This window comes from Gouania willdenowi, chromosome 22 (genome assembly GCF_900634775.1).
Source record: "Gouania willdenowi chromosome 22, fGouWil2.1, whole genome shotgun sequence".
Classification (NCBI taxonomy): Eukaryota; Metazoa; Chordata; class Actinopteri; order Blenniiformes; family Gobiesocidae; genus Gouania; species Gouania willdenowi.
In genome coordinates this window covers 8,647,127-8,668,979 of record NC_041065.1, presented here as the reverse complement: position 1 = coordinate 8,668,979, position 21,853 = coordinate 8,647,127, and the positions used below count along the sequence as shown (strand labels likewise).

General features: G+C 37.2%; 1 protein-coding gene across 1 annotated transcript; it reads right to left on the bottom strand.

Moving 5' to 3' along the window:
- Positions 1-5,136: 5,136 nt before the first annotated feature.
- On the bottom strand, positions 5,137-21,217 carry tc2n (tandem C2 domains, nuclear). The gene is made up of 12 exons (XM_028438319.1): positions 21,096-21,217; positions 18,677-18,751; positions 18,402-18,605; positions 16,799-16,972; positions 15,120-15,199; positions 13,796-13,868; positions 13,606-13,706; positions 13,198-13,314; positions 12,860-13,051; positions 9,126-9,240; positions 8,832-9,031; positions 5,137-7,530 (listed from the first exon to the last, which is right to left on the bottom strand). The coding sequence occupies exons 2-12, from the start codon at positions 18,741-18,743 to the stop codon at positions 7,420-7,422; spliced, it is 1,434 nt and encodes a 477-aa protein (XP_028294120.1). The 5' UTR covers positions 18,744-18,751; positions 21,096-21,217; the 3' UTR covers positions 5,137-7,419.
- Positions 21,218-21,853: the final 636 nt, after the last annotated feature.

Below are 21,853 nucleotides of genomic sequence, written 5' to 3'. Positions count from 1 at the left end.
CAAATGCCAACCATTATTGGATAGTATCATGAAAAAGTGTTGATAAAAGCTAGATTTTTTTATTTTCTAATATATAATCATTATAAACATTGGAGCACATGAGGGTTGTCTTTAATTGTCGAAATCTTATTTGTGAACAAATTCATGAGCTGAGATTAACAGGAATAGATGGTCGTAAAGAGCTATGGCTTTTGATGAACCTGGTTACCAGAGAGTGTTCTTGTTTTCCTCTATTAATTAATGATTCAAGAAAAGATCTGGCTTCACGAAGAGATACAATTTTACAGGTTAACCTCCACTTCAGGCTACATTTGCAAATTTTAACAAAAGCCCAAAATTGAGTCTATTTCTTTAATTTATGTATTTAATTTGGCACCCTTCGAGCAGATGGCGCCTTGGTCGCCTTACGGCAAGGCCGGCCCTGGTTGGGATTATGAACACCTCACACAGCACAATCAAAACTGTTTTATTCCTGACTTTTTATCTTTGTGTGTGGGGTCATAGACTGTAAAAATAATGGACAGGACAAGCTGCCTGGTGGAGTGAAGCTTTTATTTTTAGCGCTCCCCCTGCTGACTGGCTGCAGTATAGGTCATAAACCCCGCCTCCTCAATGATAACAGATGGGATGTGGATCAAACTGTAAAGTTAAAATACTCGTCACGTCATTTTTTTCCAAACCTAAACTCCTCAGTTCAGTTCAGTTTATTAGCCATTTGCAGTGTGAAAACCACATTGGAAAAAAATGTGCAAGGAGCTCAAAGTGCAGTTAACATTTAAAAAGACATTTCACAATAAAAAACAAACAACCAACAGTCATTCAGTCAATCAATGCCACTCATAATACTACGAGGTAAAATACTGTACAATAAAGAGTCACATAAAACCACATAAAATACTATTGGGTCGATTCTGTACAATAAAAAGTGCATACAAAATTAAAGTGCCTTGTTTAGAGTCATCACAGCTTGTGGGAAGAAACTGTTCAAATGGCGAGCAGTAGAACATTTGATGGAGCGATACCTTTTCCCTGAAGGAAGCATTTCAAAGATGGAACTGGCAGAGTGGCCTGAGGCATCATTCACTCTTTGTAAAGCTCGATTTAAGAGTCTGGTTTATGTGTGGCCTCCAGGAGTGGCAAAGTACAGCCAATGGTCTCTTTCAGAGTGAGATTATGAAACCACACAGTTATACAATTGGTTAAAACACTCTCAATTATGCAATAATAGATGTTTAAAAGACTCTTAGCATTTTGGGTGAAGTCATGAAGCTTGTGTAAAAAGAAGAGGCGCTGTCTTGCTTTCTTAGCAATGTTACTATGATCTGCTGTGATCATTAATTATTATCATCCTACATTGTTATCAAGGGCTAATTTTTCTGTGTAGTTTGTTTTAAACAAGTTATTTGAGTTTGAAAAACTGGATTTTACATGATATGACAATGAATGACAGCTGCGAATCTTGTGTCGTTCTCTTTGTGAATAGCAGTTACATTGTGAAGGAAAGCCGAGACGCCATTAAACTTTTCTGTTCAGTTTTTTCGTCTGTTTTGAACTGTCAAAATGAGGTGTTCTGTAGTAAGTTGTTGGTAGAATTTTCAGCAGGAAAGATATTATGTTCGTGGCGTAGCTGGGTTGCGTAAATCATCAGGAGAGTACGCTAAATGGGCGGGGCATGTTACCAGGCTTCCTCCTACCGGACCCTAGTGTGCAGACTCTGGCTCCAAATAACGTCAAACCTGCAGGATGGAAGAATCCTTCAAGAACGTTGAGTGGGGACAGCTACAGTGTGCGCCCACTGTGTGGGGTTTGTAACAGATAAAACATTTCTTCAGATTTAGAAAATCTTTCTGTGTATACCCGGGTTAAGATGGTGGAGCTACTTTATGTTGAGTCCAGTTTGTTTTGATGAAACGGGATTTTTCCTGGTAAATGATACAGTAAAAGAACTTCACTGATATAGCGCGACATGTTGCATTGGGCCAATGACTCTTAGGGACATGAAAAAGAACAGTTTGGGAATTAACCACCAACCTTCTGAATAAAAGGCAACCCACTGTACCAACTAAGCCCCTACTTCACAGGGGTTCCTCCAAAGTGTCTCCCCGGTGAGGAGGCGCTGTAAACAAAAAGCAGGAATGTGCTCTGGCAACCCGCCAGATGAATCTGCTGAACACACAGAGGGAACAAAACCCCTGAAATCCTGTTTCTCTATGCTCCAGCACATTTGTTCAATCAGCATTCAGCTCCTCCAAGCATTCATTCTGTTCTAGCTTTGGAGCTAAGCAGGAAGTCCAAGTCACAGCTGAAGGTGTGTCAACTCCAAAGTGTGCAACATTATCTTTAAATCAAACATTAATCTTATTGAAATAGACGATGATGCATTGGCATGCCAGGGTGTAAAGAGGAATGACGCAGGTTACGAGGTTGTCCTGGTCACACAAATGCAAACACTTGCCAGATTCTGGTTTCCTCACACACATTGTTCAATGGGTGTGTGTTTGCTTGACCACGTCCACAGCTGGTTACACAGAACACAGTCCTAACTAGGTTCAGGCTGTATAAAACTTAACGGGAACTAGGAATGACAGAATTGACTGTTGTGCGAGTCCAACAAAGATCTTCAGCTATGGTAGTTTTGAATTCCTTTCTTTGTGAATCGCTTTTTGTCCTTCAGTTTTTCACAAGCCATTTTCCACAGTCATTCTTCTGTGGTTGAAAGAAATTACACAGCAGAGTTATTGGTTATTGGACTGCCTGGTAATAAAGGAAAAGTGGAGGAAAACAGGATGTTAGGAGGTTTGACACCAAGGCAACTTCATGTCGCCTTTTTAGTTTGAAATTTCTCATCAAGTGGCTTCTTCAATAAAAGAGCACATGGTGACAGTGGTTGATGGTTTTTGACCTATTTTATAAGCCACTGTTGACCCTGGTAATCTACTGCATGTGCTACAGTTTTCCGTTTTCCATTTCTTAAAAAACACTGCCTGTTAGTTTGTTTTTTGGAGGTTTTATTTGTAAAAAAAAAAAATGCATTGATGTTCTTTTAATGCTAAAGATACCACACATACAGTATGAGCACTACTATTTGCAGTTGTTTTAACAATAAACACATCCTACTCTATTTCATACTTCTCCAAAATCATTGTTACAACATGTTTTACTCTAAGTCTAGATTACCTGTCTTAATTTAAGCTTCTGGCTTCAAAATTCCCAAAATATACTGTATGTTGACATTACTATTCTTTTATTACCACCTTGCTTTATTAGCATTTGCACCCATTTACAATTACTGGCCACTTCCATTTGTGTGTTTGGCATAAACATTCAGCTCTCGTTTAAGCAATTGTTAGATTTTTACCATTGGCTGTTTTGTCGACACTATTTTGTTGGAATATAAAGTTTAATTTTACATGTCACTAAATCAGGGGTTCTTTTGTTCCATTGTTTCCACTTTTACCCTTCCTTTACTCCAATTGTTTTTTCATTGAAATGATTGTGTGTCTTTCTTTTTGAATCTTGATAAATAAGCTATGGCTCATGTTCCAAACGTATAGTAACTATTTACTATGCCTTACACAAATGGATGATATCATCATTGTATGTGTGCAGCATGTAATATAGACCTTTACTTCAATTTTTTTGTTTCCCACAAGTTGAAAAAACCAACAGGCCCTATATTCATAAAGTATAGGGTACCTTTAGTACTTAAAGTACAGATACTCCTTGTCAAAAATGACTCCAAAACAAGTACATTTAGCTCTGTCAAAATATTACTTAAGTCTAATTACAAAAGTATTTGTATAAAAAAAATTGTATTGAAATTTATTAAAAATCTCAACACAATTTTCATCATCATAATTGCAAATAAAAAAACACTGATGCACAATCAGGTACATGTTTATAGAACTGTTGTACAACTAATAACATTGTGGTGTTTCATGAACTACCAGAATATTAATGTATTTTTGTTCTGTTCTGTTGAAAAATAAAACACAAAAAAATAACAGAAAACCAACCAAATCACCATTATTGACAGAATAAACAACAGTTTAATTCAGTCATATTCATCAATACAACTGTTTTATTTGACAAATACCAAATCTAACAAACTGTATTAATGTAAGGTAAATCTGAGATGCTTTCCATGAGTGTAAATTGTAAGAAAAATTGTATTTCCTGCTTTACTCTATAAAAATTAAAAAAAACAACGACAACAATGGAAAACTGTTAATTTAACAAAGGAAGTGTCTATAGTTCTGGACTCAGTCCTCAGACAAATCTGACTATAGTTCCGGCACTTCCTGTGCGCATGCGCAGTTTCGTCACTGATTTTTCCTTCAGCTGATGTGGGTTCGAATCCCAATTCTGACATGTTTTTTTTTTTTTCATTTTAACATATTTAACACGGCAACTTCCCCCTTTAAAAATACATATACGAAAAAAAGAAACATTTTAGGGAATTTCCTGGGTTAGGGTTAATGAATAAAAAATAAATAAAACTGACGGAACTATAGCTAGAAGGACACCGGTCCAGCAGTGACAGAACTACCGGCATTTGGCTTACTGTGCATGCGAATGCATGTGCACAGAAAGTGCCGGAACTATAGTCAGGTTTGTCTGAGGTCCGGATCCGGACCAATAGCAACAGAATATAATATATGGCAATTTTTGTGTGGGTTCAGAAAAACGTAAACAACAATTTCTGTTTTTCTTGTTTGTGTTTGTTGTGTTCCCACATAAGGAGGAATATTTACCTCATAATAAATTGAAGTTAATTGCAAATTAACTTGCAAATGATATGTTGAAAAAATCTCTGACAGGCTAAATAGATATATATTTAGTATAAATATACAAGCTAAAAAGAAACAAAAACAACAAAAAAATACAGCACAAACAAAAGTGAGGGAAAACAAGCAAACCTTCATGGTAAAAGAAAATACTAAATATTCATTTGAACTACATTTCCTTTAAATGTGAGCAACAAAATGATTATTCGAGTGCACAAAATGTATAGAATAAAAAAGTTTTATTCAGATGGAATTAGATATTTATGAAGATAGAGCAGCTTGACATCAGACATCAGAAAATACATTTTATTACAAAACTTGAAGGCAGTACTCAAAAGTTTTTCGCGACTGAAATAAAAGTTTTGTTTGAGACATCTTACAGACTTATATTAAGTTAGTCAAATATATGTAATGACTTCTGAAAGCATTTCTCACATATACAGTATATGAAATAAACTGTGTGCCGCTCCGACATTATTCTGCTGTTAAGGTTAAGTAAAGATTCTGAGCTCCTGAAACATCAAGTTTTTACGCACTTTGTTCAGCACATGGGTGTATGGAGCTGTTTCATTGTGGACAGTGGACCTGCATAAAGATTAGAGCTCCAGTCTGATTCCATTTTTGTTGAAGTTTTCTTTGCATTAGAATTAAAATATCTTTTTTAAGTTGATGTTTTTCCTTCTAATTTTAACTGATAAATGTTGTTTGTTGCACTTTTTTTACTGATGTAAAGCACATTACATTGAACTGCCTTGAGTATGAAATAAGCTACAACTAAGACATTTTCCTTGCCTAGATTAATTATATTATTGTCAGTGGGTATGTGTTCACTTTATTTCCCTTTTTTAGGATTCCTGTGTAAATCAACACACCCTGTCCTATTAGCATGTATGTGCTGAGAGAGAATAGGCTTCTTACTGTTTCCACTCAGGTGTGCATCACCTCGTGATTGCCTCTCCTCACTATTTAAAGGCACACTGTGTAACCTTTGGCCACTAGGGGTGCTATACCGATAACTTTCACGCAAGCGCCCTTAGACGGGTGACCCTGCGCACACCGGGTTGACCGGTGGCCGACAACAGCGGCGAGGCCAGGGAGTGGGGGGGGGGGGCCATCGACGCGGTGAGGTGGGCTGAGCAGCGGGTCTCCGGCGGCGGGGAGAATAGTGCGGCGGTGGCGGCTGCTCCTCCAGCCCATAGACTGTAGCCGAGACGCGAACCCAGCCCTGAGAGCCAATCCTTATCCCGAAGTTACAGATCTGACCTGCCGAATTCCCTTACTAAAGAATCCACATTTAACTGAACTACCGCGATTAGTGCACCATTAACCCAAGACAAAAACTACCATATTGTACTCTTGGCTGTAAACAGAGGCTAAACTCGTTTCAGCTGCCCACAACAATGGCGCCGAGTTGAGAAATGCCTGGATGTTGTAACATCATGTGGGAACTATGTATATCTGAGCCTGTGGTCTGTGTCACGTGACTGCCGTAAAGTGAAACGTTCTCCAGGCATTCACCAGGTCTGACCTGGTGAATGATGGTCTGTCTCTCCAAACTTACATAGTCAGTATTTTAAGAGGGAAGCTGTATATTGGCCTGAGGAATCATTTAAAATAACTAATTTGAGTCAACTCTTTAGAGCAAAAAGTCCACAATGTGCCTTTAAAGAAGTGCTTAGACTCGGTGTGTATGTGATTGCATTGTCTGTTTGACGCCTCCTCTCACTGGATAATCTGTATTCAGTCATTTTCAGTCACTATGTTAGCTTTGTTAGTTTGTACTTTGTTAATTATTAATGGAGTGCTACTAATGCCAGCTTGTCTGTGATTGCTTCTTCCCATTCAGCCTCACCCAAACCCCACAGTTGCAGTATGTGTAACATATTTTAGAACAACTTTAATTGGCATTTTAGTTTAGTTTATTTTGTAATATTTTTTGCTTACTTGATGCACAATTAGCATGGCCACCATATGATAAGCCAATTGTCCAGTTTTTAATATATTTTAATGTAGGTTTTACTTAATGGTATTTGTGTCACTTTTTTGGCCTTTATTAAATGTATTTCTTACTTCTTTGCTTTCTGCCATTTCACTGTTTAGTCAATTGGTCCCGTGAAGCCAAGTTAAAATGTGCTTGATATATTTGTCATTCAATTGTATTAAATCATCAAATTTACCTACAGTTACCTGATCCTGCTCTTATCATAATGTTGGGGTAAACTAATCACACTTTAAGTTCTCACAAAAAAATCAGGAATTATTTGCTAAAAAAAGGACATTTTTTTCTTTTTCTTCATGAACCTTTAAACTGATATGTAGTCATAACATTTACAATAAAGAGACAGGATGTTAGTACAAAAATAAAGCAACTAAAACAGCAAATAATACAAGAAAATAACAAAGCATTATTTACACTATTTAAACAAATATTCTAAAACCAGCTGTTTGTTCAGAACCACCATCTATAACCAACCTCTCTAGAAGTCAAAAGCTTTTCTCCTTTGGCCCAATCAGAGTCAGAGTGGAAAACAGTTTGAGTCCAGAGCCATGGCTGGTCAGGTGGAAAAGTTATCAAGCGCCCCGTGAGTGTTCACAACGTGACTGCATTGACAGGAAGTGGGGTAAGATTGAGCTAGGAGGAGCTCAGTCTGTACCACGCTGTCACCAGTTTCTCAGGATGAGCCATCATGTCCTTCCACTGCTCCACAGCCTCTGGTACTGGGCTGTCCAATCCCAGCTGAACCTGCCACACACAAGATGGTGTTCACCTCAGTTTCACTGAAACATTCCAAAAGTAAGGGAGGGTAGATGTGTTTGTTACGATTTTTTTTTTTTCCATTTTTCGTTTTTCATTTTTAATATGAAACAAACAACAAAAAAAATGTCCTCCCATTTTAATGAAGAGGAAACAACAACAGGCTTTTCCCTTTTATTTGTGCATGCATCAGTTCACTATTTCTCTTTGGGGAAATTAGTGATAACGCAGAGAATAATTTCTTTATAAGCTTTAATCTGAAAGTAAATGATAAATTATATTTTTTTATTAATAATGGTGGGACTCTTTGTACTTAATTATTCTCAATTAATCTAAATCAATCGCATAACAATATTTGACACGAAAAGCAACATTTTTCGAATTTAAATGGATTTTGATAAATGACCGAAACAACGAAAACAATAAATGAGTTTAACAAAATTGTGTTTATTATTTCTAACACTGAGTGATAACATAATGTGCAAAATGAATAAAGAATATTATGATTACATTTTTCACAAAGCACCTAAATTTAAATAAGCTATATTCATGCTTTTCTGGATTTTTTGTTAATTCTAAAACAAATGTGTTTTTGTTTATTAAAATAAAAAACAGCACTTGGAAAAAACATTACAGATAAGTGGAAATGGTGCAAAATACAGTAGTTAAAATATCTGTGGTATGAAATAAACAGATGCAACTGATGAAGCTGATGAATTTAGTTTGAAATTGTCTTTCTGCATCGTAGTTGATAAGTTGGGTTAAACCATTCTATCTGGAGCACCGCTTCTAGCTCCGCCCACATCCTCTACCACCGAGAGTGGTCGATTATCCACTACAATCATTTATTTAGTGAGTTTGTTCATTTGTCACTTATGGACTTATTCATTTTGGCTCTGAGCCAAGCACTGGCAACATTGCGTGCTCGGACACGGACCGTTGTGGCTGCTACATGGTTAGCATTGAGGTGGTAACAGTTGCACACAACTGGGCTTTTGTTTTCCATCTGTATTTTTTTTTTTTTTTTTAACTAAAAGTTAACGCCCACGAAGCACAGCAAAAACTTCTCCTTAGGTTTTCCCGTTTCTTGTATTGTAGTCTGTGCATCAGTATTATGAGTATACCGGGAACTTGTGCAATGAGAAAGGTTCAGCACTGTTTCGAGTTAAAAAACAAAAAAACCCCAATGAACTGTTGTTTTTTTAAGTGCATTATTTTTCTGTAATTAATTAATTGCGATTAAGGTGATAAAGTCCCAGACCTAATCATTATGTATTTATTTATCTCACCTGTCCGAGACACCGCTTCCTCCTGATGGAGCTGCGACTGTAAAGCTTGACCAAAAGCGAGCAGTCCTGGTCCAAAGCAGACAGAAGCAAGTGAAACGTCTCCGCCCACTGACACCGACCACCAGACGCTTTAATTACACGGGTCTTTTTCTTCATCACCACCTGACCTGATTGGAACATCTCCACTTTGACGTAAAACACTTCAGAGCACAAGAGAAAGAGATGGAAACACATGTAAAACACTAACAACTGCAAAATTAATACATTTCTGTGGTTCCACTTGGATATAAAGACCTTGGGTCAGTGGTGAGGAGCATGCTGGGAGGTTTTGAGCAGCAAGGATTTGAAGTTGGATGCGTCCATTGACTGGTTGAAAGCAGGTGGTGAGGTGCAGCTCAGAGTGGCAAACCTGGGGGAGGATAACCAAAATGTTTTAGCAGGTAAAGGATACAAGTAGGCCAAAAGTGCCTTTGATTGGTCTCCAGGAAAATAAAACCAGATATTAAAATGAAACAAAACTACAGTGATTAAACATAGTTTTGTCCAAAATTAAACAGGTGAAGGAGCATCTACTTTACACCAAGTCAGCATCAAATGGTCAGGTGTTGATATTATTTTTGGTCACTTTCCAGGTGGTAAACAATAACAAAATTGACAACTGTAGTACAGTCCACACCTTGTCTATAGGATGTCATCTGGCAAATTAAAAGGATCTATCTTTAAATATTCTTTCTCTGATGTTGTACGACCTAAAACACCCAATGACCCCAGCTTACATCACTGATGATGTGTCCCAGGGCATCTGCAAGATGTATCTTTCACCTGTCAATCTGGTCTTGCCAAAAATGCTCAGAAACAGACTGGGTGGCAACCAGGAAAAGTCTGGTGACAATTAGAAAGACAGTCAACAGCCCGGAAAAATGACACCTGGGACAGGGAAGGCTAGCACCCCAACTTGTATCTTCCACGAGGGAGAAACCCATGAAATCCTCTGAGAGATACCCCCAGGGGAGCTCAAAGGGGGTGGTGAGACGCAGAAGCATCCCGGCTAAGAACTACCCCATAGAGCCCAGTCCCTCCAAGGAGTAGAGCCTCTGAAAGCCTACAGTGCAGGCCAACGAAGCGGATTAAGTGGTCTCCAGGCACTGTGGGCACATTTTGATGCAGACGTGAGCCAGATCTTGGAGACCACAGTCAAGGGAGAGGTGGACCATTGGCTTAAGATCATGACAGTAATCGTTGTCACTTATGCAGTCGAGAGCAGGAACATCAAGAACAGCTGTATTATGAACAGTAGAGCCACCAAAATTCACAAACTACATCAAGAACTCAGAACTTTCTCTCCAGTATTACTTTATCTTCAAGAGGCTCGCAAGTTTTATCCTTTCCTTTATAAGAGTGTCTGCTGAATAACAGTGATTTGGACAAATGCAGTGCTTTTTGTGCAGCTGATGGGTGGAATCACAGACTGAAGTGAATGTTCCAGCTGAGAGCCTGAAGATGATTCATTGCCGGATCTCTTCAATACAGAAACCTTTCACGGCTTACTACCAGAGGCCAGACAAAAGTGCATTTATCAACACAGCCACTCTCAGCTCTTGAAGTAGTTTGAAGTTTGACCCACTTTCCCTGTCTTATATTTCCAGGATCTGTGCTCCGGTTACTTCTGGCAAGCCACTTCCCAGTTTTCCATCTAACTAAATGCTCTCCCTCCTTTAAATAAGATTATGTAAGAGTGAATCTGCATGAGTGTGGATACATTAGCCTGCTTGTTTCGTGCAAACAGGCCACCATGCATCATATGGACAGTTTTATGATGCTTCGTCAATGCTTTATCTTTTTTTAGTGTGCTCACATAATAAATATAATAAAGACAGCAACAGCCTACACAGAGCAACTGGTGAGTATTTACTATCTCCTTGCTTGTAAGCCAATGCCAGCTTACATGGGTGAATAGCAGTGACGTACAGTCAGGGTAGGCAAGGTAGGCAGTGCCTACCCAAGGGTGAATTCATATTTTGATTATTTGTTTTAATTATTAATTATAATTATAATTTTATATTATTATTTTTTTCATTTCCGTACCTACAGTATAAGTTTGAGTGTCAGCATTTTGTGCTTTTCATAGCCCAAATGACTAAACATCTCTATTTCCTGGTACGGCAGAGACTCTGCACAGTCTCTCTCCGCTGTAAGGCACATTGCTGCTCTGTCTCTGTTCACATAACATGTTTTTATGTGTTTGTGCATGCTCAGTCAGTTCCCCAAGATAAAAACCATTTACGTCCAAAGGCAGCTCTCTACCCTGCCTTTGGACCGATGCTTTTAAAGATGCTTTTAAAAGATGGGAGACCAACACCTGAGTTACCAGACCTTCAGCAAAGGAAAGGTTAAAAAATTGTTGGTACTTTCCACAGTGAATGGTAGGATTGACTTTGTGGATGTTCCTCACTGAGGATGTTCTGAGTTGTTGTTGTCATTTTCTCCATGTTTCTGTGTTTCCAACACAAACAACGGATGCACTGCCGTGTCACGAGATATATCTTGTTGGGAGAGTATGGAGGCTATATTAAATAATTGTTGATGTTTCTTTTATGGTGTTTTACAATTTTGATTTTGTTAGATGGCTAAATACTTGTTCATGTGGATCTTGTTGGGTTTTTTCTTTCTTATTGTGAATTTTATATTTTGATAAGCACATTGAGATTACTTTGTTGTAAATTGCACTATACAAATAAAGATGAATTGAATTGAATTAACACTTGATATCAGAAACATATGAAATTGTCTTTGGTGGTCTCGATATGCAAAGCCCTGCCTAACCTACCCTAGTGCTCACGGTATGTCACTAGTGAATAGCATAATACACCAACTGACTACAATGACACTTCAATGACCTCTTTATTTTGGACTGTACTGAGAAACCAGAGCAGTAAATCCATGTATGTTCGCCTCGAGGAGAATGTTAAATTTCCAGAGTAAATTTTCCAGTAAAATTCCAGTAAATTTTACTCAAATTGAAAAAATATTTACTCTGGAAAAGAAAACATTTGGTCGTAGTCTGTATGGAGTGAAATTCACTCTGGTTCTAAATTGAGTCTTATCACAACTCTAAAGGATTATTATTTCCTCCATTAAGAAGAAGAAAAAACAAACTCTACTGCAATTTCACTCCATACAAAGTAATCCCAATTACTGATACCAATTGTTGAACCCTATTTTACTCAATTAAGTATTGTATTTACTCAGTTCAGAGCTGTTTCTCATATCATATGGAATATTTTAGTAGAAATGTTTACTAATCATTTTAATAATGCTTTTTCCCCAGTTTTCCACTACATATTGAGCTATATTTTACTCTAAATAGACATTTTTCTACTTCAACTTGCACACAATTATTTATTTATTATTTATTACTATTGCTAAATGGTCCAATGGTCTTTCACTGGCTTTTATTTTGAAAGCTTGGCATGCTTTTTCATTTAATTACTCCCAGATTAAACTTATTCCAGCTGTGGAGGCCCCATTCTTAAATGAAAGTGTATAGAGATACGTTAAACGTAGCCATAGCCTTTTCTACATAAGCGTAATGTGTTTTCACCGTGTCAGGATGGCCCAGTGGTCTTGGCGCTTGACTCAAGGATTCTTTCTTCTGCTGTCGTGGGTTTGAATCTCACTTTTAACATATATTTTAACTTTAACATATTTAACACGGCAAATTCCACCTTTAAAAATACATATGTGACAAAATAAACATTTTAGGGTTTTTTCTGGGTTCGGGTTAGGGATAGAGATAGGGATAGGGTTAGGGCTAAAATAAAAGGGTTAACGGGGTAGCTAAATATAAATATGAAACTGACGGAACTTTAAGTCATGCGGTGCACCTATCACGTGAACTAAACTAGCCAATGAGGGGCGCTGCTTATGCATAGAGTGGCAGTCTATGGATACATTTAACGTATCCATAGATGTTTAACGTATCCATAGCCACGGCCTTCTTAGATTAACTTCTTCAATGTGATCCTTACCAAGGATTTGGATGGAGGATGAAGCTCCAGCCAGTGCTCTGTCTCGTGGGAACTAAGTTGCCGCAATGACAAAATGGACTCGGCCACGGTACGTTTCTTGGGGTTGTGAGTCTGTAGCCGTAGCACCAAGGCACTACAATGCAACTGCTGTAGGTGCAGCGCAAACACAAAGGTCTCCATGAAGATCACATTCTAGAAAGGGGGGAAACCAAGAGGGAGAGAAATCAAATTAGAAACACAGAAACGCATGCATACGTGTGTGTTAATCTTGATCAAGAAAATCCCAATAAAACTTCATCTAGACATGAACTGGACTTGATTTCAACATGCATCAGTACCTGGCTGTATTCTTTAATGGAGCTCTTGAAATGTACAGGTTTGGGAATGGTGATGATTGCTTTAATGCCAATCTTCTGTTGCTCCAAGGAATCCAGATGAAGGTTGAGGTTTGAACACTGTTAATGTTAAAAAGTCCAAAGGTCAGATAATCCTAGGGCTTGCATTTCAAGTGTTTTACTTTGACAAACTGTATTTAAAATGGTCTTTACATTCGATGTTCTTCCACAAACTGACTATGTTCACCATTGACCAGCTCTTTCAAAAGCACCCTTTTTTGACTCAAATGTTGGAGCCAAAGTTATTAGAGCGTTAAGTCACAGAAAGGGGACAGAAGCGTCTTTGAAAGCTGCTTCTGACCAGTACAAAGGAGCTTTTTGTCGTGGCATGGCTGATTGTGGTAACCTTACCTGCACCAGGGTGATCCACACCTGCTCCACAGCCTCCTGATAGCTCAGCCGTACACACACCTTTCCCAGCTCCCGCTCATCGCCTGACAGAGTAATGGAGTCTGCAATACAGTCAGACTGATGTTTATTTTTCAAATCCAAAGTTTTAAGGTTGTTGATGGAAAAGAGGTGAATTCATGATGTGATTTACCCAAGCTGCTCTCCACTGAGCCCCTGGTGGATGAGAATGTGCTGCTTATAGTGCTCGAATCAGAGTCAAGGCGCTGCAGGTGGAAACAAATAACCAGAACAGCATCAAATGTAAAATTATATATCCTGCACATTGAGTATGTTAGCATAGGCAACCTGCAATCCTAACCAGGAAAGCAGGTAAAGGAGAAAGATAGATGAATTAGTATTAGTCATTGCTCTTTCTCTTAAAAACCATAACTGTTTATTATGCATTTTCCTACCACACTTGACTCTATGGGCCATTAAATACACCAAACCAAAGCAGCCACTCTGAGGTCTTATTAGATAAAAGCACTGATAAGTTATATGACATTTAATGAATAACATTAGGGGAAAAAAAACTCATGAAATCCTTTTGTTTATCCCTTATTTACTAATTAAACCCATACATTACACCAAATGAAAGGGACAATGACGCTCACACCTTGACTTAGAGCACACGTTTACTCCCACACTCTTTAGTGCAGTGATTCTCAACTGGTGGGTCAGGACCCAAAAGTGGATCCCGGACCTGTACTGGGTGGCTCGCATCCAGCTGGTCAACAATATGTTGAACTTGCCTTTTATTTTGAAAGAAACTTTTCTTTTGACAGGCATGCTGTGAAATACATGTTGATTATATATGTGTGTGTTTCCAACAGCTATTTTTGAAAAACTAATGTTGGTTGGTTGAATTCAAAAAAAAAAAGAAAAAAAAAGTGGGTCGCGATTTAATGACCGTGGCGAAATGTGTGTCACAGGGTGAGACCAGTTGAGAACCCCTGCTTTAGTGGCTTTATAACCAACATGGACTGTGTGGAAAAAATCTATAAACTCTCATGGATCACATGCAAACTCCACACAGAAAGAATAAAAAGTGGATGGGTTCAAACAAAAGGTGCTCGATCCTCCTGAGTTGTTTAACACATCTAGATGTAAATACCATGAAATAAAAGCTGGAATTCTGCACTTGTTTTGATCTGAAACCCAAATGTTTTCAGTATACAACAAAAACAAAGGAATTCACCTTGTCATTCCAATACTTTTATACTGATTTGCTGTAATGTGATTGGCTGATTAGTCATTCGTGTTAGCCAAAAACATCTGTAAATAGGTCACTGATACAATCCTTCTTGTTCAGAAAAGGTTAATTGTTCCTTTAAGGTGAAGGTTGTTTTGCAATGTTCCAGTCTGCAGGTGAGGACAGTGGAAACTGTAACAGTATATTTAGTCCTGGTTCACAGAGGAGGGTGTGTGTGTGTGTGTGTGTGTGTACACACTGATTAGAGAGTGAAAAATCCCACCTGTTTATAACTCTGAGGACTAGACAGATCAAACATGGAGCTGCTCAGTCGCTGCTGACCGCTGGGTTTCAGACTCCAGCCTGGAAAAAAAAGGTCATTCTGGATAATATGTGATTCCATTAATCAATACGAGAATCCTGGATTTATGCGTCTATGTTGAAATAATGGAAAATAACATGTGATGTGACATTAAGAATTAAGCAAAAAACATCTGAGAAAAAAAATCTTAAATCACTAAGAAACTGGTTGGTTCCACCTGACATGATTAAAGTTGTGTGTGAACCAACAGAAATGACTTTTTTTTTTAGCAAAAATTCATTTTTCGGTGGTGCGCATGTGCGTGGATACGCATATATGCGCATATACAATCTCAGTACGATGTGAACTCAGTACATGACACTGGGGGCCAAATGCCCTTCAGAGCATTTGATTCAGCCCACAGGAGAAAGTGAAAATGACAGAGAAAACATGAATCACTGTGTAAATAAATGACCAAATAATTCAGTTGTAAATTGTTGTTGAAAGAACTCTAAATTTTTACAAAATCCTGCAATTTTCCTCAAATTATTCAACAAAATCTCCCCAAATTAAATAAAACTTACTCAAAAAATAAACAAATTAAAAGACATTTAGGTATCTGTCACTTATAGCTAAGATATTGTTGATGTCTTCCATACTTTATGTCTAATTTATAAGTGGAAGTGCAAACTTGGGCACATTAATGTTGAAATTGCTTGTTTTGGCCCCTAAAACCTGCAGCCCACTTGTGATCCAACTGGTCCGTATTTGGCCCTTGACCCACAATGAGTTTGACACTCCTCATCTATAATATAAAAACTTAAACAAACAGTTTTAAAACAGGTGTGTCAGATTGTAGAGGTCTTAAAAATTGGTTAATCAGGCAAATCTCTCTTAATTTGGTGAATTAAACGAGAAACTTAAACTTTGAATGTTCATGTTCATTTCTAAACAGCATCACATGTTTGTTGTTGGTGGTTCTCAAACTTTTTTTACTCAATTCCTTTTTCTCTTATTTCTGAATCTAAGTTCCCCCTTTGTCCGACGACAACATTTTGCTTAGAAAACTATGTAAAAATAACTATAGAGCATAATGATGGAATGAATCATTTTGTAAATAAGTGAAAACAAACAGTATTTAGTGCAGTGGTTCCCAACCTTTTTTGGATCGTGACCTCATTATGATATCAAGAATTAGTTTTTGATCATGTTTGAGCTCAGATTTCTATTTTATTTATTTTTTTCCCGCATTTTAGTAGAACTAGATTTATAATTCACAAAGTGAAAGTACAGTTGTTTAAAATTGTGTGTTGTTTTAACAATAATGAAAAAAAAAATAATGATCATTAAAAAATGTACTTTTTCAGAAATTTCAGACGACCCCATTTCAACTCCAGGCGACCCCACACGGGGTCCTGACCCCAAAGTAGAAAAACCACAATTTAGTGGCTACTGAATATATTTATTCCTGTAATTTCTTATCATTTACAGTTGTCTCACGCCTGGTGTGGAACCAAGACTGACACTTTATTTGTTCATTTTCCACTGTCTGTCTCTCAAGTATAGTACCCCCTGTAGTGGCACCGCGTACCCCCATTTGAGAAACCCTGCTTTGGGCTGTAGTGACTGTGTAGAACATTGTCTACATTGTGTAGTAGTACCTGGGCTGCACTGAGGACTGGAGGTTCTGTTTCTCAGCGTGTCTCTACGGGTCGAACCCGGCGAGGCAAACTCTGTGATGTCATGGTGATGTAAGCTGGACTCAGAGCTGTAGGGGATCTGATTGGACGTCATGAGCTCTGCCTTCCTGGCTGTGTAGGTGCAGCGAGCTGAACCTACACAGCAAATACCCAACCAATAATCAACTTACTCATAAAAACAAAACAAAACAGGACATCCTGGATTTCCGTTCAGTGCATACTACTCAAATAACTGGTCCTATCTTAATGACCTCTGATAAATGACCTTGGATTGGTTTGCTCACTCTTATCTTTTTCCATTATTTAACCTGGTCTTAGGCATGATTATATATTATATAACAACACTGACGGTGCTGTGTGTGCTTTTTTTCCCCCCACATTTAACCCGTCACTGCATTGGGCGACTACTGTGCATCACACGTTTAGGCCACCTTACAAAATAAAAGCTTTGGTGGATCACATGTAGATGGGATAATCTTAACCAAAATGTTGTTTTGAGGCAGTTGATGAGGATTTTCTGGCTTAATCACAATCTCACACAGACAAATCCCAAATAACATGCATGAGGATCAGCAAGACAAGGATTATAGAGAAGACCTGGCAACATGTAGTGACACTGAATCATGTTTGGAGTTGATATAGTCTCACCATGGTGCCGTCACTTCTAAAAAATAATATAAACTCAAACTTTAATGGGGTGGCTTTACCAAAACATAATGTTGATTTAAAGAATATAATCCTCATTGGACCACAAACTCCTAATAGTTGTAGTGGTGTGGTGTAGAATTATTAATATTGTTTAAATACTTGTTTTAATATTCATTATTTTACAGTCACTTATTATTATTATTATTATTATTATTATTATTATTATTATTATTATTATTATTATTATTATTATTATTATTATTATTATTATTATTATCATCATGCATTTTGTTTGACATAGATCTTCTAATAACTATATTTTAAGGGTATATTGTGGAGGAGTAATATATATGTAATATAGTAGCTGCATTCAAAAGCTATATGTTTGAAATTTTGATACCAAACTTCAGTAAGGTACTTTTCAAGTTAAAGCAAAGTGTTTCACATTAGCACTTTGACAAATGGAAAGAAACACAAACATTGACAGGGGACACAATTACAATTAAAATAAAAAAAAGAATAAAGAATTACATTTAAGAATTAAATAATAACACTAATTATTTTATTTTATTTTTTTCATATTATAGTTAAGTTATCAATTTATTCTTGAACCTACTATTTAACTATGTTATTTTTCAACCTGTTTTCCTTTACACTCTGTGTAATTTTACTCTCTTTTATGTTTTTTTGTGGTAAAGGTAAAAAAGTGCAACAGTCAGCATGTTGGGAGTTATTGTAGTTGGTTAATTAAATACTTTCTTTACCAATGCAATTAAAAACCAAGCCTTGGTTCAGAAGAAAATAATGTATGAATGATGGTAAGTTTAAAAACCTTAGCCATGAGGTCAGTATCACATAGAAAGGATAACTGGATGTAGATCATTTACTTTTGAAATGAAAAATAAAAGAGACTTACTTTGCAGTCCAGGCTGTAGGTTTGGGTACTGTGGGGATGTGGGTTGGACATATGTGGCTCTGAATGTTGGCAGGACAAATGGCACCTCTCTGCCGTCTGGGGGCAGTTTGGAAAGCAGGTAGTCCTCTGTGACCAAACATCTGCCTTCATCTGCTGGGTGTCCACAGGCCTCAGACGCCTTAGTGGGAATCTTCAGGGTGATCACTGTGAACCAGAGGGAAACACGTGAGGAAACCAGTGGATCAGAGCAACGTGACCATCATGTAGGGCTTTACCTTGAGCCTCGGGCTCAACCACCTTCTTCTTTGTGAGGTTCTTGCAGCAGTTTTTGAGGCACTCCATGACTGCACCTGATGTTACATACATGAGATGATGTTAGCCATGATCCATACAAATGAACGTCTTCAGGAGCCATAGAGCAGATCTCACAGATCTCAAGTGGGCTACAGATTATATGCAGGAAAATGACTGATTTCAACATTATTGTGTCTTAGTTTGCACTTCTACGTATACATAAAATACTAAATATGTAAGAAACTGATAATATCAAAGCAGAAAGTGACAGATATCAGTCCCAACAGCATGTTCACTTTATATTTCCTAGATTCTGACCAATTTCTATTCAATTAAGGGAAACATTATGTAATAATTTGAGTTTTTTGAGGAAGGATTTTGTAAGAACTTTGAGTTTTTTTCAACAGTTTAGCCTTAAAAATGACTACAATTATGTGATACAAGCACCGGAAAAGCTGTGCAGCAGCAAATTGGATGCTCCAAAGGGCCATATTTGGCCCTCGGGCCATGAGTTTGACATATGAGTGTTAGTGGATTCTTCACCATAAGCTGAAACACTTCATCACTTCTTCACCTATCGACAGAAACGACTTCATTATTGTTTTGTTTTTCACTGTTTATTCATCATGTATTATTTGTCAACAAGTAAAAAAATATTCATGCAGGATATGCTAGTGTCTATTTTTGTTAGTTTTTTGACATTTTAAAATATATTACGCATTAATGCACTTTAGATGATAGGTCTAAAGGTGTCACCTTAAAAAGGTCAAATCTATGATATGATCAGAAGGATTGGGTGCCTTAATTAATTTGAAAACTAAAAACTTAAAAAAGTTATATGTGCTTTTGTTTTGAAAGAGAATTGTTGTACTGTACGTAATGGTCATTTATAGTTAATTTTTAGGATTCATCCATAGACGTATTTGGCATCTCACAGCACGTTGCATTGTGGGACTGGGTCGAAGGTCACAGTAACTACAGTACGTGCATGGTAAATGGCTGCAGACAACAGAGAAATATACAAAATATTGGTGATTTGAATCACTGGAAAATGCAGCAATTAAAAAAAAAAATGTCAACAACAAGGTTTAAGAGTTTTTTGGAAAGTGAAAGAATGAACTTGTAGTACTTTGTTTTGCAGCCTGAGACCATGAGTGTCATGAGCAGATGTCAGCAGCTAAACATGAATAAAAGGCCTGAAACTGTCTGATCCCTATGGGATCTTCTTGAAGGAATGGTGGAGGAAAGTGACGGAGCTTGTGGATAAATTAACCTCAAAGAGCACTTATAGAAAGTAATGCATATGTTGAAGTTAGTTTAACATTATACATTCAGACATTCAAGTGAAAATGCTCAATAGCTTTTACGTTTTTAACAAAAGTGGTTGCATTTCATTAAAAACAATAGATGTTTTTATTGTATCATCCCACTGCAAAACCAATCACCAAAGACGTTTAAAAATATTCAAACTGCTTTGGTAAAATTCTTTGCATTTTTAGCTGAATATCTGTCAAATGTCCAAATACAAACTACACAGCACTGTTAGATACACGCTAGATATAATACAATTTCTACAACAATATCATTTAGAAGACGTTTTTATCCAAAGTGACGTAGAACACGAGCAGTTAGGGCTAAGGGACTTGATCAATATCCTCCAGTGATGGCCCAGGTTGGAGTCAAACCTGCTTTTATAACCGTCATACCACCAACAACCACATTTCTTACAAGATTACAATTACATTTCATTCAGCAGACACTTATCCAACGGCCATCATACATTTAATCACTATTTTCATTCACATTTGATTGTTTATCAGGATCTGATATGAAATGTATACAATATAAATGTGGATCACATGTGCTTCTCGCAATACGGTAATTACAAGCTTGTTCTCCTGTTTTTATTTTCCATAAGTTTCCCTAATGTCCTAACGACACAACGTGGGCCAGATGAATAAACTTCAGGCTCTTTAAACCCTAGAAACATCTTCACAGTTCACTATTCACAACCAAGATCAATACGGCCCCGAGAAATGAGTTTTGTTATTATAACCTGTGAATGCAAATTCTCACTCATGCATGGTTTGAAATGTCAATTAAAAAAAAAAAAAAAACTTTTTGAATCACAGCTTTTAAATTGATGTGTTGAAGGCATTGAGTCTTTTCACAGACAAACCATAAAAACCTACTAAAGTGTTATAATGGGATAAATGTAACGCCCCTAATAGACATATAATAGCCCTGAGAAACTAATTAGTTGAGAATTACAGCTCCATCAAAACAAATGTGTGCACTGGTTTCTCTCTTCATTTAACCTTTTTTATGCTTAAATTATTATAGGCCAATGAAACAGAGTGATAGCTATATTGATTATGATGGAGAAGAACTCAGACTTACCAGTGAGATGTCTTCATTAAAGAGAGGACAGACACAGCTGTGTGCTCTGAAAGCTCAGAGAGAGAGAAATAATACAGCTCAGATTTGGGTTTGGGTTACACATCTCTCTCTCTCTCTCTCTCTGACCAAACATCTGAGCATGCTCACAAATCCTCACCGCTTTTTATTAGCTCACTTCCATTCCTGTTACCATAAAGTCTCTTATGGGATTCGTCCAATAATTAACATCTGATACTTGTGTTCTGTTCTTTTCATACAATCACTATAAGAACCCTAAAAACTACTCTAAGTACATCTTATTTCACATCCTTGCCAACCAGCTTACCTGTATTCATTACAAGGTGTTACCATTTTTAATAAGCACAGCCCAGTGGCGACATATATAATGTTTTTACAATCAAAAACATTCTCATGTGTCACCTTAGTTACAACTAGTATTTACAATCATTTAGTTGTATCTTCTTCTTTTTGTGTGTTTTCATGTCCAAGGTGAGTATCAGATTTATGGATAGAGAAAAACTTACTTTATATAGTGTGCATTCCATATATTTGTATATGAATATATTTTCTTTAATATCAGAATGATCATCACTAAATCAGCCTTTTTTTCAAAGACATTTTGTGCAGATGGCCCCTGTCTTAAAAACGCTTCCATTAAATGTCCATTTTAACTTCAAGGCTCCTTTTATATTTTATATATTGGTTGTTATCATGTCCTGGTAAATTGTGTTTTTTCCAGTATTAGCTATTGGCTTCCA